This window comes from Micropterus salmoides, unplaced genomic scaffold, assembly GCF_014851395.1.
Source record: "Micropterus salmoides isolate LMB-PRFRI ecotype aquatic unplaced genomic scaffold, ASM1485139v1 Ms_hic_scaffold_1, whole genome shotgun sequence".
In the NCBI taxonomy this organism is placed as follows: Eukaryota; Metazoa; Chordata; class Actinopteri; order Centrarchiformes; family Centrarchidae; genus Micropterus; species Micropterus salmoides.
Window position 1 is genome coordinate 40,794,482 of NW_024040040.1, and position 18,255 is coordinate 40,812,736.

Here is an 18,255-nt window from a genome sequence, read left to right on the forward strand (position 1 = left end):
AATACACTTAGTATAAAATACACAGACACCCTCCAAGAAACTTTCTTTGATATTTTTTTATTACTTTGCAGGAGTATAGGCCTACTAAATTGCCAGGCGTAGCAAAGCATTGTGGATTTATAATTTCTGCAACTGTGTTAGGGCAAAGAACAGAAAAAAATAAACACAACAATCCAATAAAAAAAATTCGCAACAACTGAATGGTAACTGAAGACGTAGACATTTTTTTAAACAAATGTGACCTATACCAAACTGTTATTCAGTGGTCTCTCAAGTAATCCCTATTTCCAGCTTAGTTAAAATGAATGATACATACGTTTGTTTTTACAGTAAATACATGGACAAACACACTTCCATCTGACAGTCAAATGGTGAAGTCCAGTGAATTGTTCAAGTTTTTCAGAAAACTGCTTATTGATTTCATTTAAGGGACAAATTTAAGGCTTTAGAAACAACCAGAAATTACATCAATAGAGGATGGCTGTCCTTAATTCTTTGAAATATCATCTGTTATATATATATATATATATATATATATAACAGATGATATTTAAATACAAATGAGTAAAATATAAAGATTTTTCTGGCACACTTTCTTCCAACCAAAACCTTTTGTAAGTGCTGTTTCTGCTCAGCTGCTTGCTTTGGCTTCATAGAACAAGTTCATCCATGGTATAAATTCTTCCCTTTAGTCAAAAGAAGTTATGATGGTTAAGGCGATAACTGGGAATGTTTCATTGGAAAGAGTCATCAGAAGGTGGGGCGTAAGAGAAGCCCACAAAGGCATCGTCGGCCTCCATTACACTGGCGTTGACTATGGAATGTTCTTGAGACCAACACACGGAGTTGGGGACCATCTCGTCTGTGAACTCAGGATCAAAGTTTGAGATGTCGCAGTAAGAGCTCTGTGAAAACAGTGGGAGAAGAGGGAATAAAAACATGGGTCATATTAGCATTCGTGGAACAAACACAAAACAAAAGGCATGTTTGTTTACAAAAAAATAATTTGATGACAAAATACAATAAGGTTACAATGCTTATCTTGATTTTACAAAGGGCTCAGAGTCAAATATATGTAAAATAAAGTTAAAATTAGTTAACCAAATATCAACAAACATGAGACTAAAAAAGAAAAAAAACAGGAAATTAAGTCTATATTTTATGAAGTAGTTCAAAATATGGTACTTAATTAAGTAACAGTCAGTATTAACTAAAAAAACCTGTGCAATCTAGTGCAATCATATACAATATTGCTGCAACAAATTCTACCTTTTAGTTTTTGTTGACAGATTATCAGTGAGGTGTTCAATCATGTCTGGGGTTATCTTTGAAGTTATGGGTGTATTTTATTGAATTGCATTCAACTGCACAGGTTTACACAATAAGCCTTTCACACTTATTTCACTTTCTTTTGTGTCTGTGCAGCAGACAAATTGGCCCTATCCAAGAATCTCAACTCATAGCAGATGGGAAGATTTGCAACAGCTAGGAGCTAGACCTAGCTATACCGTAAAATGATCAGTAAAACCTTAAGGTCCCTGCCACCACCACTCAGGAGTTTTCAAGTACTCAAGTCTAATTACAGTGAGGAAAATAAGTATTTGAACACCCTGCTATTTTGCAAGTTCTCCCACTTAGAAATCATGGAGGGGTCTGAAATTGTCATTGTAGGTGCATGTCCACTGTGAGAGACATAATCTAAAAAAAATAATCCAGAAATCACAATGTATGATTTTTTAACTATTTATTTGTATGATACAGCTGCAAATAAGTATTTGAACACTTGTCTATCAGCTGGAATTCTGACTCTCAAAGACCTGTTAGTCTGCCTTCAAAATGTCCACCTCCACTCCATTAATTATCCTAAATTAGATGCACCTGTTTGAGGTCGTTAGCTGCATAAAGACACCTGTCCACCCCATACAATCAGTAAGAATCCAATTACTAACATGGCCAAGACCAAAGACACTAGAGACAACATGTTACACCTCCACAAGGCTGGAAAGGGCTACGGGGAAATTGCCGAGCAGCTTGGTGAAAAAAGGTCCACTGTTGGAGCAATCATTAGAAAATGGAAGAAGCTAAACATGATTGTCAATCTCCCTCGGACTGGGGCTCCATGCAAGATCTCACCTCGTGGGGTCTCAATGATCCTAAGAAAGGTGAGAAATCAGCCCAGAACTACACAGGAGGAGCTGGTCAATGACCTGAAAAGAGCTAGGACCACCGTTTCCAAGGTTACTGTTGGTAATACACTAAGACGTCATGGTTTGAAATCACGCATGGCACGGAAGGTTCCCCTGCTTAAACCAGCACATGTCAAGGCCCGTCTTCAGTTTGCCAATGACCATTTGGATGATCCAGAGAAAGTCATGTGGTCAGATGAGACCAAAATAGAACTTTTTGGTCATAATTCCACTAACCGTGTTTGGAGGAAGAAGAATGATGAGCACCATCCCAAGAACACCATCCCTACTGTGAAGCATGGGGGTGGTAGCATCATGCCATGTGTTTTTCTGCACATGGGACAGGGCGACTGCACTGTATTAAGGAGAGGATGACCGGGGCCATGTATTGCGAGATTTTGGGGAACAACCTCCTTCCCTCAGTTAGAGCATTGAAGATGGGTCGAGACTGGGTCTTCCAACATGACAATGACCCGAAGCACACAGCCAGGATAACCAAGGAGTGGCTCTGTAAGAAGCATATCAAGGTTCTGGCGTGGCCTAGCCAGTCTCTAGACCTAAACCCAATAGAGAATCTTTGGAGGGAGCTCAAACTCTGTGTTTCTCAGCGACAGCCCAGAAACCTGACTGATCTAGAGAAGATCTGTGTGGAGGAGTGAGCCAAAATCCCTCCTGCAGTGTATGCAAACCTGGTGAAAAACTACAGGAAATGTTTGACCTCTGTAATTGCAAACAAAGGCTACTGTACCAAATATTAACATTGATTTTCTCAGGTGTTCAAATATTTATTTGCAGCTGTATCATACAAATAAATAGTTTTTAAAAAATCATACATTGTGAATTCTGGATTTTTTTTTTTTTTAGATTATGTCTCTCACAGTGGACATGCACCTACGATGACAATTTCAGACCCCTCCATGATTTCTAAGTGGGAGAACTTGCAAAATAGCAGGGTGTTCAAATACTTATTTTCCTCACTGTATATCTCTCATGTTTATGTAGGGCGGGGCTTTGTTGCAGAGATGTCAATCAAGCGCCATCTAAACACTAAAGAGGAGAGCTCTATGAAAACACCTGTCAGGGTGAAACATGACTGTAAAGGGGCTTTCCAATAATCTGTCTACTTTACAAATCAACTAAAATAAACTATAAAATTGTCTGTAACAACATGAAAAAAATAAAATGACTGTAAATGACACTGCATACAATATATAACTTTCTCTAAATCCGTAGTCTTTAAAAGCAATATGAGTTATGATGTATCTTTCAAGTGCGGGGTACAAATGTCCGAGTCGGGTCACTGTAAAACATCTGATTACTGGGCAAGAAACAAACGTTTACCACATTGGGCGTAAATGGGGGAGGGATCTTCTTCTGTTCAAGGTCATCCCAGTTGATGGAAGAGAAGAAGCTGTGCTCTTTGATCTCATTCTGAAAATGTAGAATATAAGTTGAAAAAAGTCAATTAAGCAAAAGTCATCAGTGACTGTACATCTAACATATTAGCAGCAGTGACATGATGTATATAGATTAGCCACAAGAGGGAGCCCAAAAATTGGAAATTCTGCTGTACATGTAGAGTTTGTATCTGGACAGCGCAAGAGCATTGAATATTCCCACTCACAAAGTCATCTCTGGAGCCCAGTCTATGTGTGCCGTCTTTCTCCAGCAGGCCCTGGAGGAGAGACCAGGCTGTGCTGGATGCACCGGGACGCATCGCCAACGGCTTGTGGAGGATGTTGTCATACATTTCATGTGTGTCCCTGCTGTAGAATGGCGGCTAGGATATAAAAAAAACAACAACTTTAACTTGAACATTAAAATGAATACATCAAGTTCAAACTAAAAAGCTTTGTCTGCAAATGTAGTCTAAACTTCCAACCAAAGAACAAATAATAATAATAATAATAATAATCACTGTCAATGTAAAAACTCACCAGGCCGAAGAGCATTTCATACAGCACTGAACCCAGACACCACCAATCTACTGTATTATCGTATGGCTGCTTCCTCAGGACCTCTGGAGCTAAATACTGGTCGGAAGTAGCACACAAATACATAATAATATAACATTAACTTTGACATTTTGTTTCCGGCTTAAAATAAACCAACCAAATGTATATCAACTACTATTTTTGCTCATAAAAGCCTATTTTCCTCTCTGGAAAATGTGACTCATCCCTACACATACAGCAGTATACACCCAAGACAGAATACACTCACACTTGTAAAATTATTAAGCACGCTTTAATCCAAAAAGTCTGTTAATGATTATTACTTTTTGACACTGAAGGTGAGACTTCTTTGGATCACCCTGATGCAAGTCTGATCAGATACGTAAACATCTAAAATCAGTGCTGCCATACCTCAGGAGTTCCACAAAATGTAGTGGTGGTGTCTGTCTGGGAAATGCCTTCCTTGCACAATCCAAAGTCCGTCAAAATGATATGCCCCTTTAAAGAGAGGACACAGGGATGTTTTTAGACAACATGTGCCACACAAGCCACTCGTTATCCCCCGGGACTGACGATTCTATTGTTGCCCAGGAATGTTGGCTGCGGCGTAGCTCAGTCAGTCCCATTCACTGTTCCCTCACTTTCTCAATAAGGCTAGGCAGGAAAATCATGAGTAAGACTTAATCCAATCACACACATTCTGTCCAGCTGGTGCTGGAGATGACACTGTTGTTCTCTGGTGGTACAAATATGACTGGAAAAGAAGGACATTTGTTCTGTATATGTTATGTAATAAATCTGCAGCCAGCATTTAGGCACTGTAGTTCCCTGGCACTCAAATGAGTATTGTATCTAAAAAAATTAGTTTTGGTACCACCCAGATATATTTAGTGTACTAACTGTAACATTGATTAACAGTTACACAGCAGTGTTTTTGGTTAAAAGACAGGGATACTTACTTCATGGTCAAGGAGGATGTTTTCTGGCTTCAAGTCTCTGAATAAAATTAACGAAAATGAATGAATTTCAGTAAATAAGACACAGCGATTTGCAAACACTGAGATCATAAGTCCAAATTCTTCCATCGCAACCTCACATCCCTGAGAAATGTCTGACCAGCCACCAGAAAAAGTAAAATGTTCTTAATTATATTTTGTATTACATATATATTAATTTAACTATTAATATTTTTCTGTAAATTATATCTCTCTATATTTTGATCTAAATGCTTCTTCAAAGCAGGGGCAGGTAGTAACTTGTTACTAGTAACACATTAGTAAAAAAAGCTTTTACTCTTTACTCAAATACTTTGGGCCAGTAATCTACCATTTATACCTTCGTTAGAACTAGTCTGTTATCTACTATCTACTGTTTTGGTACATAAACCGAAATTAGATGTCATGTAAGGTGTGTGCGTGCGGTTACACAAGAGAGCTTTCATCGTTGCGCTTGGATAACAGATCCGGGCAACGAGAGAAAGGCTAGACATCAAACAAGTATGAAACTTTAAAGAGATCTTATCAATGTATATAATTCATATAGATAAAAAAAGTTAAATAATTGCAGTTAACAGAAATTACAGATTTTCAAAGTGCATTCCCTAGAAATAAGCAATGTTGCACAGAAACTATTTCTAACCTGATGCACAGTAGATGAAAACCCTGCACACATGCACACACTAAATAACATTATAACTTTGAGTAATGTATTGACCAAGTACTTTTACACTTGTACTTGAGTAGGTTTGTCAAATCGATTTCAGTACCCACCACTGCTTCAAAGATATGTCTACAATGCCAGGAATATTAATCTGGTAAAAAAGGATCAGTATCACTTAAATAAACCCCCAACATACCTGTAAACAATGTTGAGAGAGTGCAGATATCCCAGTGCACTTGCCATTTCAGAAATGTAGAATTTTGCTCTGGGCTCTGGAAAGGTCCTCTCTTTTTGAAGATGGAAGAAAAGCTGAAATTAAAATGTTCCATTCGATTATTGGACTGTATTACATGGCAACTGTATTGCAGGAGCATACCATGCCTGCAAAATCTAATAATAAACCATGATATGACAAAAGTTGCAAAATGCTTTTAAGAGCAAAAAATACTCTAATGTATGCATCACTTTTGCCAGTCCTTTATCTAGTTATGTATAAAAATTAAATAATATTATTTAATTTACAAGCTACTGGTCTTAGTAGTCAAGTTATTCAGCAGGGCAAGAGGCAGATTTGGCTTTGGATACAGATTGTTGTTAGTCACTCTCCCACAGTCACACATAGCAGCTTTATAAAGGCTGATCCACAGAGAAAGTCACACTCAAGAGCTGCTTTGAGTGAATGTCGTGATCTGTAATTAGATTTCACACGTGGAGGTGTGTTCACTCGCTACAGTGCTGCTCTGAGGAATTCTATTAAAGCCGCCTAAAACATATTTCCCGTGTTTCTGCCATTCTCAGCTTTTCTTGACTTTGTGACTCACTTCTGTGTGAGTGCATTATTCACCAAACTGAAACGACTCACTTCTCCTCCATTGATGAAATCCAAGACGAAGTATAACTTGTCGGTTGTCTGGAAGGAATAATGAAGCCCAACCAGGAAAGGGTGTTTCACATTCTTCAGCAGCACATTGCGCTCTGCCATTATGTGTTTTTGCTGAGTGGAAGTAGAGTCATTTACTAGCAAAATTATAATTCACATATGCATATCTGAAATGTGGACAGGGTCATATTTGAAAGGAAAGTTACCTCTTTTCTATTGAGAATGACCTTTTTCTGTAAGACCTTGACTGCATAATACTTTCCGTCATGTTTTCTTTTTGCAAGAAAAACCTGCATCACATGGAAGAGAAAGCATGCTGGACATTGCATCAACAGAGTAAACCAGAGCAATACCAGATTGGTTTCTCACTTCCTACATAGAAAGGCCAACACATGCAGAACTAAAACTTGTTGCTACCCCGATACAAAAACAACAGAGAAACACTTTCCAATATATCTCAGGTAACTCAAGTATGACACAAATACATCAGTCAACATGAATATACAAAGTTGATCTGTAAAACAGGTTTCTACCTAATAAAACTATTACACTAAAGACTGTTTATCTAAGCAGATCCATAAATTGGAAACCTGCTCACTCTGGGAAGAACAGAAATTAACTGTACTCTACAGTATTGCATTGTTCACGTACCTTCCCAAAACTCCCTTTTCCTATGACCTTTAAAAAGTCAAAGTCTGTGGGCTTGGCACTAAAATAAAAATTACAGCACATTAATTTCACAACACAACTGGTAAGTTTAAAATGGTTAAAACAGTAAGGCAGCCTGCTTTGTGCTTAAACAGTTTCTTAAAGTGCATTTGAGTAGTGAACCTACTGTGGATTTCCAGAGGGTCCCAGGTTAATGTTTCTGGAGGTAGGGTTGTTCTGCTAAACAGCAGAGAAAACATTATCTAGATTAGCGGTCAAGATGTAACTACAGGCTAACACTGAGACACACTAGATACAGATTAACTGCTGATCTTTATCTGTCCTACAATAACAACATATAAGGGAAATGTGTTTACTATCTGTATTCATTTTGAGTCTAGATAGATTCTATTAGTTGTTACCAAGTACAAACTACACCTTGGGATACAGAGCCAAATGACCTGGCACAGCTGGACCATAACAAAAACAGAGGTGGAGTCTGCAGGAAAACAAAAATATAGAATATATATATACACATTGTATAATGATAAGTCACTTACTTTGTCATCTTCGTCCTCTGAGGCATCTGAAAAGTTTTGGATTTTGTTCATCTGCAGAAAGTTCCTCACATCTGCACTGCAAAGTTCAGGAGTGACCAAGCAGGTAAATAATACAAATAAAGTAACATCAGCAAGTAAAACATCACAAAGCAGAACGTTCTCCATCTTTTTCAATCTAATTCAAGCCAAGCGTGAAGCATAGCTAAACAAATCTGATCTCATTACATTTTTGGATTCAGATTATTGACAGCAGTCATCCTGATTAAGTCAGCAATGTAATGCAATATAATGACAGTGAGAACACCAACACTTACTGGTTGCAAAGCTGAGGATTTGACACTATTTGCTTGATGAACTCGTGTAACCCTGCTCTTCTTTGCTTGATGAACTCTATCGGACAGATGCATATATCGTTTAAAAACCACAATCAAACAACTTGGATCAAGCAGAAAACTGCATTTAGTCTTTGAGCATCAAGTACTTGGATTCTGTCTTGACCCACACGACATACACCAGCCTAGTGTGAACACTTACCGGGGTCAAAATTGTCCCCAAATATCCTCTTGGCTGGAATTTTCAAGTTTACAGATGGAAACTGTTTCCGTAACTGCATTAAATGACAAGACAGGACCACAGCAAATTATGTTAAGGTCTAGGAAATGTCTATGGTCACAAGTTTATAATTATTCTAAATGTCAATGTCAACAGCACGTCACAAAAGCGAGTAAATCAAAGACTAAGGGAATCAAAGACTCGTGAACAGACTTATGGTAATGTGTCAGCTGTCCCTATGGTGTAAAATCAAAATGACAACGTGCCATCACTCACTGTGTTGTAGAGTTTATCAAACTCTGCATAACGCCGGAAGACAAACCATTCCTGTTGTCCAACATTGACTATCACTTTGTAAACCTGGAAAAAGGCATAGAGTCCATGTAAACACAAATAGCAGTATGAAATCCTAATATAATTTGTTGTTAACTTTACAGCAATAACATTTAGAGACTCCTGAAATTTGAAAATCTGAAAGAAAAAAGAAAAAACAGAATCTTTGCACGCACTGTAAAACGCTTTTTCTTGTCTCTCTGCTCATTGTGGCAGGGTATGCTGACATTGGGGAGACTGGGTTGCTCCTCCATTTTGGGGGCTGTTGGCATTCAAGGGTGCAAGGTCATAAAGTAATGTGTCCTCCTCAGGATAAGACTTCAAGTATACAACTGGCCCATCCCCATCCTGGGTCACTGCAGCAGACGGGAAAAGAGAACAGACCACTGTGAAATTCAGGAAGTGAAACTGGTGCACTGCTCTCAACACATTTGAGTCTGCAGTAGTCATGTTGCCTGCATCTGATATGATAAACATTCACCCCCGACTATAACTTTGTAAGCTGTGTTTTATTCATTAATTTGATTCTTCAGTGCTGTTTTTTAAGGTGTTTCTTTGATGTTTGAGATGTGGTGTTTCTTTGATGTTTGAGATGTAACACAGCCCTGTTGATTATCCTGGGCAAGAGCTGCTGACAAGCCTTGAACTACTACATCAGCTCATCCATCAATCTGTCCCCCCATTTTATCATAGATATCTATAGTTATGCAGTGGTCCCATGAGCTGCTTTATTTAAGCTGTGCCACTAGTTGCTTGCCTGCAGGTATCATGCATGGCTTTAGGAAATGGCCCCAATGTCCCTATTTCAGGTTACGTTCTTGTAAAAAGAAATTAAATAACAACAAATTTTTAAACAGCTGTTTGCTGGGGCTCTCGACTGAGACCAGTTGAACATTAATATCATTTAGCAAGTCGCACAGCTCATGTTGTTGTAACTGTCAACAAGTTATTGTGTCACACGTTGGTCTAAACACTCTGCAACAATGTAAATGGACAAATGTAAAGCCAATGGCCAGTTAGCAAATACGTCAACTATTGGTGAGTTGCAATAAAAATATGTGTTTGCATTTAAAGCATTGCTTGTTGAAAACCTCATCTAGAGGTCCCTGTGCTTCCCTGAAGGGTGAAGACTGTAGCGAGCGTGCTCAGGCAACAACACGAGGGGTCAGCGAGCTGCAACATGACAGCAGACGGGCTCCATCCCCCTGAGAAGCCATTTAACTCACTCCTTCCTATGAGCACCAACATCCCATCTTCCCTCATATCTTATTATTGATAATGGAAAACACACTTTAATAGATACATTTCACCATGTTTTCTTTGGCTGTTAATGGGAATGTCAAACTCCCTCAAGTGAGAATTACAATCTTTATCTGTGCAGCCTCCTCCTTGCATTCATTCATCTCACACATACCTAACATGTGAACGCATACAAGCCCACACACACACAGTCACACACACTAGCACACTCTGTTAGGCATGCTGGGTCTGTGACATTTTCCCTTGTTCCGGTCAGTACAAAGGTATTTATAAATAACCTTCTTGGGGTCTTTGAAGCAAGAGTTACAAAATGGGTTAAGGGTAAGAGCCCCGGAGTTGTTCTTCCCCAACATGTAAAGAGGGAAATAAAGCTGACTGCCGAGGTGTAACTGACTCCTTCCCTTGAAAACTGTAGTAACAAAAGGTCAAGACCTCAGGTCCCTGAAGGTGTTGAAGGGGGGTAAAGTTCATTATATTGCAAAGTCTTATAAGTGAATTATAATCAGTTGTAATAGATGTTATCTCCTGTATTTAACTGACCTGAGGGCATTAATTAAAACTATTCTGTGTAGGGTAAATACTAAACACTGTGTGGTCTGACTTAATCACACACACAGAGAGGGATATTTCTTTTCCTTCACCATGAGTTATGCAACGTCTGTTTCTTTACAACAAAGCTCTTTGTCTGTCGCCCTGACTTGCCCATTGTTTTATGTTGATGAGGTCAGCCTTGATCAGTAGTTCTTGTCAACAGTTGTTGTTAACTCTCCCTGTTGTTGGCGCACAGCACATGGAAAACCTACTTTGGGTCAACGTTCTCTGTCTGCGAATTGATCTTGAATGCATCCTGGAGGGATATCTCATTCTGCTCACGTTGGGGTGAGGGGACAGCAAAAGAGCTGGCCCTCTTTAAAATGCATGTGTGGAATCAGAGGGACCTTCATGCCCTCTTCATCACTAGCCTCTTTTTTCTCTTTTGTTTCTACTTTTAACTTTCTTTTAGTTTCATTTTCACATTCACTAAGACAAACCACCAAGAGACCAATAAAGCATGGACATTACTGTATCACAACTGTATTTACTTTTATGCTGCAACTGTTAAGACTTGTTTAAAACTAATGTAACTAATGATCATTTTCATTGGAGTTGTTTGACAAAAACTTTCTCAATTAATTGATAAATTGTTTAGTCTATACTAAAATAAGCCCTTCACAATTTCTCAGAGCCCAAGCTAGCATCTTAAAATGTCTTGCTTTGTCCAAACTAAAGACACAGAGATACACAGAAAAGCCTCACATTTGAGAAGCTGAAAGCTTAAATCGATGATCAAACTGGTTGCTGATGAATTTTCTGTCGATCAAGTAATAGTTTCAGCTCTTGTTAAAACCGATCTTAAAAACACATTATTGTTGGAAATCAATAACAGCTACATGCAGATGACAAATTTTGGCTGTAACTACCAGATTCTTCTCCTCTACCAGCCACTCTAGTGGGAAACACCAGATGTTTTTGTGTTTTCAAAACCTGGCTATTAAATACTGTGCAACTGTGGTTGGTACACACAAAATGGTTGGCTCTTTCTCTGAGCTGCCTCACATCTGCTCCTGTTTTCATGGGCAACTGACTCTGTACGTCACTGAGCAGGACTCGCTTTTTAACATTCCAGAAATAGTTTAGTTCAAGGGAAACATAACCTATAACCCTCCAGTACAACTTACATTTCAGCTGACACTGCTACTCCTTGATGTGGAATGCTGCAGCTCACCATGCCTACTAACAGACGTTTTCAAGTTTGTTATAAGGATTGAAAACAAAGTGTGGAAAGGCATAATGAGTAAAGGTTCCCTAGCTGCAGTTTAAGCCCAGCATGCCAGGGACTCACGCCACAACATGAATTAACTTGTGCTGACAGGCACAAATACACTGGGCTACTACACAGATCAAAAATAGCATTCTTCCTGCTTAGCTCAAACACACATTCTTGCCTGTGGATATCCTATGAGGATGTGGGACATATTGTTTTGTGTGTGTGTGCGGCTGTGTATCATGCGCGACAAGCGATTTTAGCAAGAAAACAAGGCAGAAGTCACCCCACACTCTTAAATCAGATGTGAAAGCTCAATCAGGCATGCATCCACTGATAAACAGAGAGACGCAGACCGATGCAAGCTGAAATGTTTAGTGGAGATAACCACTCTACAGTAACAATAATACAAATATATTATTAACATTAAATGCTCACTTAGATTCGCTTGGAATGTTTAAACTTTGACAATACACCTATATAGTTTCGGGAAATATGTCAAGTGTGGGATACAATTGAATAACAAACATTATTCAAATTCCCAAGTATCTCATTATAATGCAACAGACAGATCTCGGATTGAGGAAGTGCAGCTGGAGAAGCGTGAGGGCCGTGAACTCAGGCAACCCCCAGGAAGTGCAACCGTCCTCAGCATCTGGATAAATTCCTAACCTAACCTGATTGTCCAGACAGCACACAAAACTAACGGGAAATGAGCAGATCACCACATAAAAGAGTTTTTTGTCAGAGAAGGAAGAGAAAGAAAAGGATGATCAAGAAATGCATCCTTCTTGTAACTGCAAATGTGACAACTGTCAGAACACCACAGGAGGAAAAGCATTCATATATACAGTCCCCTCCAAAAGTATTGGAACGGTAAGGCAAATTCCTTTGTTTTTGTTGTTCACTGAAGACATTTGGGTTTAAGATCAAAAGAGGAGTATGAGACAAGAGTTCAGAATTTCAGCTCTCATTTCCTGGTATTCACATCTAGATGCGTTAAATAACTCAGGACATACCACCCTTGGTTTGAACCCACCCATTTTTCAAGTGAGCAAAACTATTGGAACATGTGACAGACAGATGTTTCTTGTTGCCCAGGTGTTGCCTTTTAGGTTGATTGTCCAAACATTAAATAGCTCTGCATGACTAGTCAAAGTTTTCATCCTTGGTTCAAACCTATAAAGACTGCATTTCCTGTTAGGGAGGATAAACCAACATGAAGATCAGAGAGCTGTCTATGGGAGAAAAGCAAGCCACTGTCAAGCTGAGAAAAGAAGGAAAAATCGACCAGAGCCATTGGACAAACATTGAGCATAGCAAGCACAACAATTTGGAATGTCCTGAAAAAGAAAGAAACTACTGATGTACTGAGCAACAGACGTCGAACAGGTCAGCCAAGGAAAACAACAGTAGCTGATGACAGAAATATCGTGAGAGCTGGGAAGAAACCACCCAAAACATCAGTAAGTGACATCACCAGCGACCTCCACAGTGCAGGGGTGAAAGTATCACAATCCACTGTTCGAAGAAAACTCAGAGAGCAGAAATATAGAGGCCACACCACAAGATGCAAACCACTCATCAGCAGGAAGAATCGGAAGGCCAGATTGAAATTTGCAAAGTAGTACAGAGATGAGCCGCAAAAGTTCTGCAACACAATTTTTTGGACTGATGAGACCAAGATTAATCTCTACCAAAGTGATGGAAAGGCCAAAGTGTGGAGAAAGAAAGGAACTGCTTATGATCCGAAGCATAGAAGCTCATCTGTGAAGCATGGCTTGTCATGGCTTGGGCGTGCATGGCTGCTTCTGGAACAGGCTCATTAATATTTATTGATTATGTAACTGCTGATGGTAGCAGCAGAATGAATTCAGAGGTGGACAGAAACATTTTGTCAGTCAATTTAAGGAGAAATGCATTGAAACTAATCGGGAGGAAGTTTATCATGCAGCAGAAAATGACCCAAAGCACGCAACAAAACAAAAGGACTTCATCAGGGGGGAAAAGTGGAAGGTTTTAGACTGGCCAAGTCATTCACCTGACCTTAAACCAACATGCATTTCACCTCCCTAAGAGGAGACTGAAGGGAGAAACACCCAGAAACAAACAAGAACTGAAAGAAGCTGCGGTAAAAGCCTGGAATAGCATCACAAATAAAGAATGCAACAGTTTGGTGATGTTGATGGATCGCAGGCTTGAGGCAGTTATTGCAAGTGTTATGCCACCAAATATTAAATGTTACTTACTTTAATATTATTTGTTTCATTACTTTTGCTCACATAAGAATGCTGTGGTCTAATACAAACAGCGATATGTCCTAAGTTGAAATAAAAGCTGAAATTCTGAACTCTTGTCTCATACTCATCTTTTGATCTTAAACCCAAATGTCTTCAGTGAACAACAAAAACAAAGGAATTTGCTTTACTGTTCCAATACTTTTGGAGGGGAGTGTACAACAACATCCAACTTAGAAATGGTTCCGTGCCGCTGTCCACACCACAGAGCTGAATCACCACCCAGTGTGGGGATTCATTTAGCCAGCCTATGGGGTCTGACAGTCGGAAAACAATTATATGTGGGTGGACATGTCCCCAGCACACACAGCACTGAAAACTACTTCGGTTTCATTTTTGCATGAGCCGTTTGGTAAGCTCACACTGGTTTCACCTGAGGCTAGGTGTGTACTTACACCGGTACAACTTTTAAATCTCGGTACACATCATGTGTATTACAGGAAAAACCATAGCTTTTCCAGCCAAAGAGAGGTGGGAGAGAGGGAAAAAATGAGCCAGAGGAAGGAGGAGCTGAACGAACACACACACATACAAAAATAAAATACCAACACGCACTTTCACACCCGAAAAATGAAAGGTCTGACATGCTCGAACACGCTCTCGTGTGTAACGTTAGTACAAGCTGTAAAATACACAGCAAAAGCTCACAATTACACATGATTTAAGATTCTCGTGTATGCTACACAGCAAGTAAACTTAGCTATCTTAACTTTGTTTACGTTATTTTGCTCCGGTTGAACGTCTCTTTAGTGTTGTGTTCGAAAAGAAAAAGTTAATGTTGTGTTATATAGCTAACAGGTGTCCCTCTACTATTACCTACAAACAACATTTTGTTAATGACATTGCTAACGTTACTAGAGTTTCATGTGCTGGGTAGATATCACCCTAAAGCTAGCCTAACGTTACGTTAGCAAAACGAGAACAAGGTAACGTTAACGTTTATGAACACCACGTACCTTACAGTATTTGATGCGGTGTTCATCTATTTCCGTAGTTCCAGTGGGGATATTTCGCTCTACAGCCTTTAAACTGTCAATACATTGAATATTTCCCCCGTTTTGGTTCGAACACAACCCCCAAACTGTAAGTGTATTTTCTTGCTGCCCGGCGTCTGTCAAGTGACTGAAGCAGGAAACATCAACCTTTCCTGGCCGAAGAAAGTTCCAATGAAATTCGTCACGGGACCTCGGAGCTGCAACCACCACCAGGAATACATCAGGGTACTTCCGGTACTGCATTTCAAAATATAACCAGAAAATAAAGAAAACACTGCAGGTAGCAAAGTGGTGGGATGTTTGTACATTTACTCAAGTACTGTTTTGCGGTACTTTACTTGAGTATTTCTATGCCACGCTACTTACATACATCTACATTTATACTAGAACAGCTGTAGTTCCCAGTTACTTTAAAGGTGAAGGTTTTAATACAGGCTACAAAACGATCAGCTTGAATGATGATGCATTCATATTTATCCATCAGTAAGCTATTATTAATAGTGGTGGACAAAGTACACAAATCCTGTACTTGAGTAAAAGTACAGATACCCTTGCTAAATATATTACTCCACTAAAAGCAGAAGTCTTCAATTTAAATTTCTATTTGGTCCAAAGGACAAAAGTACGTGCTTTAAAAAATCAAAAGTAAAAGGTATTATTAACAATCTTATGTATGTCAAGGGTTGCTGACATGACAAACAGAATTAAAAAATACAGTAGGCAAACTTTCCTATTTATTAAAAAATGGCATTCATTATAAAGAGTTTCCCCTTTCAATAATAATTCAATAATAATTGTGTGTGTGTGTGTGTGTTCGTGTGTGTGTGCGCGTGTATGTGACAAATAATTTCATATATAATATTATATCATTTGGAGCATTGGTTCTTTAGGTACATTTAGCTGTTCATACTTCTGCACTGTTTACTTAAGTAATGCAGGACTTCTAAGTATTTTTTTATATTATGGTATCACAACTTTTACTTAAGTTTAAAAATACATACTCCACTAATGATGGCTGGATCAACCCACTTAGGGTCACTGCATCAATGTATCAGAATCAGAATCAGAATCAGCTTTATTGCCAGGTATGTGTACACATACGAAGAATTTGACTTAGATGATTAGATTGTACATTGCTCACGATGTGCTTACTCATACAATAATACAATAACACAATAATAAAATAAAATCAGACACAGGCAACAGTGTAGACAACACAAATATACACACTATGAACAAAAAACAATATAGACATATTGACAAATAGTGAAGTGAGAAGGTGTACATGTAGGTGGATGTGATATGATGCATACATGTGTGATGCATATGTACACATGTACACGATGGAGCATAGTGCAAAGGATGCTGGAATAAATATGTATTGGAGGAGTTATGTACTTGAGGTAGGTGGATTTGGTATAGAGTATATACAATGACAATATAACAGTATATACAGCACTGAAATAGAGAATAGTGAATAAATAATGGTAGTAACCAGTAAACAAACAATTAACATGTAACATCACTCTGTGCATTGTGTAGACCTATATATCTTGTCATGTCACAGTCAAGTACACAAATTAAATTGATTTATATTCAACATGTATAATTAAATAATTAAGATATTTAAAGACACAGGGCTCATCTAAGACAGGAACTCACACTTATGTAATAATGTAGAACCTGTTTAAAGGCACCATCTACATTGCCTTGAGGTAAATTGTAATTTGGTTGTACATATACCAAAATATATTACCAATACCAGTAAATTACCAAAAACCATACACACAACGAACCTCTCATGGGGTCCTGGGGCATTTGCCTACTTTCCCTAGCTGGTAATCCACATTACCAATTCTACACATTTCCTTTTGCTCTGTAAAAGGTGGTTGGAAGAGCTTTCCCAAAAGAGTAAGTTAAATATAAGTAAAGTCTTAACACGTTAAATTAGTTTAGTATTATAGTCTGTAGTATTTGTATAAGGAAGATCTTTACCTAAGGAATAGGTTAAACATAATGGAAGACTTAACAAATTGAACTAGGCTAGTTTAATTTTGTAGGTTCTAGTATTTGTATAAAAAGACTATGAAAAATACAGTTTGTTTTGAAAGGCTTTTGATTCTTCTCCTATGCCTATCTAGTATTATAAAACGTTTTTGTGATTATGCTTCACCTAATAATTTGCTTTGAATTGACAGAATTCATGCTTTTATTTTCAGCATACAAACAAATTTCCGGTCTTGTTGTGGTTTGCTCTTCTTATGTACAGTCTATGGGTTTGCTTAACACATGTACTTTTTTTCTCTGCAATACCAACATTGAGAAGTGAAACAGTTAAACAGTGTCACCTACAGGTAAAATGGCAGGACCTAAAATCCCCCCAAAATATCCACACTCTAGTTGGACCTTCATAAAAAAATAAATGAATAATAAAAGAACTAGGAATGATTAATACAATATTATCATCATGACTACGTCACAATTATGATAGGCTACAGTATACTACTATATAATAATCAATGAATTACAAGTGACAAGTGTGAGATAATATCTAAGAATTATGAGATACTTCATAAATGTGGCTATCAAAAAGCAACAATTATGGTTTGAACTTCATGAAGTCCATGACTGTCTAGAATGCATACAGACGCATTGCACCACTTATCCCAAAAAAATAGGTCCCGAGTCGATCACCTGCTTTGAGATGACGAATAATAACTAGAAATGTTATGATTGATATAAATCAATAATGCCATCAATAGAAATGTTAATATGCGCCAACATATGAATAAAACACATTTTCAGAGTTAAATGTGTTTTTGGCTTTCCATGAAACCAATAGGATTTTGTCCACAAGGCGTCAGCAAAACACAATTTAAAGAAGCTGCAGACTGTCCTGTGGACATGCAAGAGCTGCCTGTCAAAGCGAAAGGAAATATTGTATCTATGCCAGAGAGTGAATGCTATAAATATTCTCTATTGCTTTTGTCTGAATCTCTGAACATCAAGCCTTCGTTCTCCTCTAACATGATGCAATTATTGTGTGAATCATCATAACCATTAATATCACTTACAAGACACCACAATGAAGAAAATGTCAATTCCAAGGCATTGGCCTTAACAGTA

The 18,255-nt window shown here is 38.3% G+C and overlaps 1 protein-coding gene across 3 annotated transcripts; it reads right to left on the reverse strand.

The window, feature by feature from the left end:
* Positions 1-41: 41 nt before the first annotated feature.
* On the reverse strand, positions 42-15,296 carry sgk3 (serum/glucocorticoid regulated kinase family member 3). 3 transcript variants are annotated; one of them, XM_038727744.1, is made up of 18 exons: positions 15,091-15,296; positions 11,752-11,806; positions 8,950-9,129; positions 8,717-8,800; positions 8,423-8,495; positions 8,203-8,278; positions 7,889-7,964; positions 7,516-7,568; positions 7,332-7,389; positions 6,887-6,970; positions 6,663-6,794; positions 5,997-6,109; positions 5,101-5,137; positions 4,553-4,639; positions 4,124-4,219; positions 3,811-3,966; positions 3,528-3,617; positions 42-905 (listed from the first exon to the last, which is right to left on the reverse strand). In XM_038727744.1, exons 3-18 carry the CDS (start codon positions 9,043-9,045, stop codon positions 735-737), a joined length of 1,482 nt encoding a protein of 493 aa, XP_038583672.1. In that variant the 5' UTR covers positions 9,046-9,129; positions 11,752-11,806; positions 15,091-15,296; the 3' UTR covers positions 42-734. The 3 variants fall into 3 exon arrangements, with proteins under 3 accessions (XP_038583672.1, XP_038583679.1, XP_038583665.1); XM_038727751.1 differs by lacking the exon at positions 11,752-11,806 and having other exon boundaries at positions 7,516-7,565; XM_038727737.1 differs by lacking the exon at positions 11,752-11,806.
* Between the last annotated feature and the right edge of the window lie 2,959 nt (positions 15,297-18,255).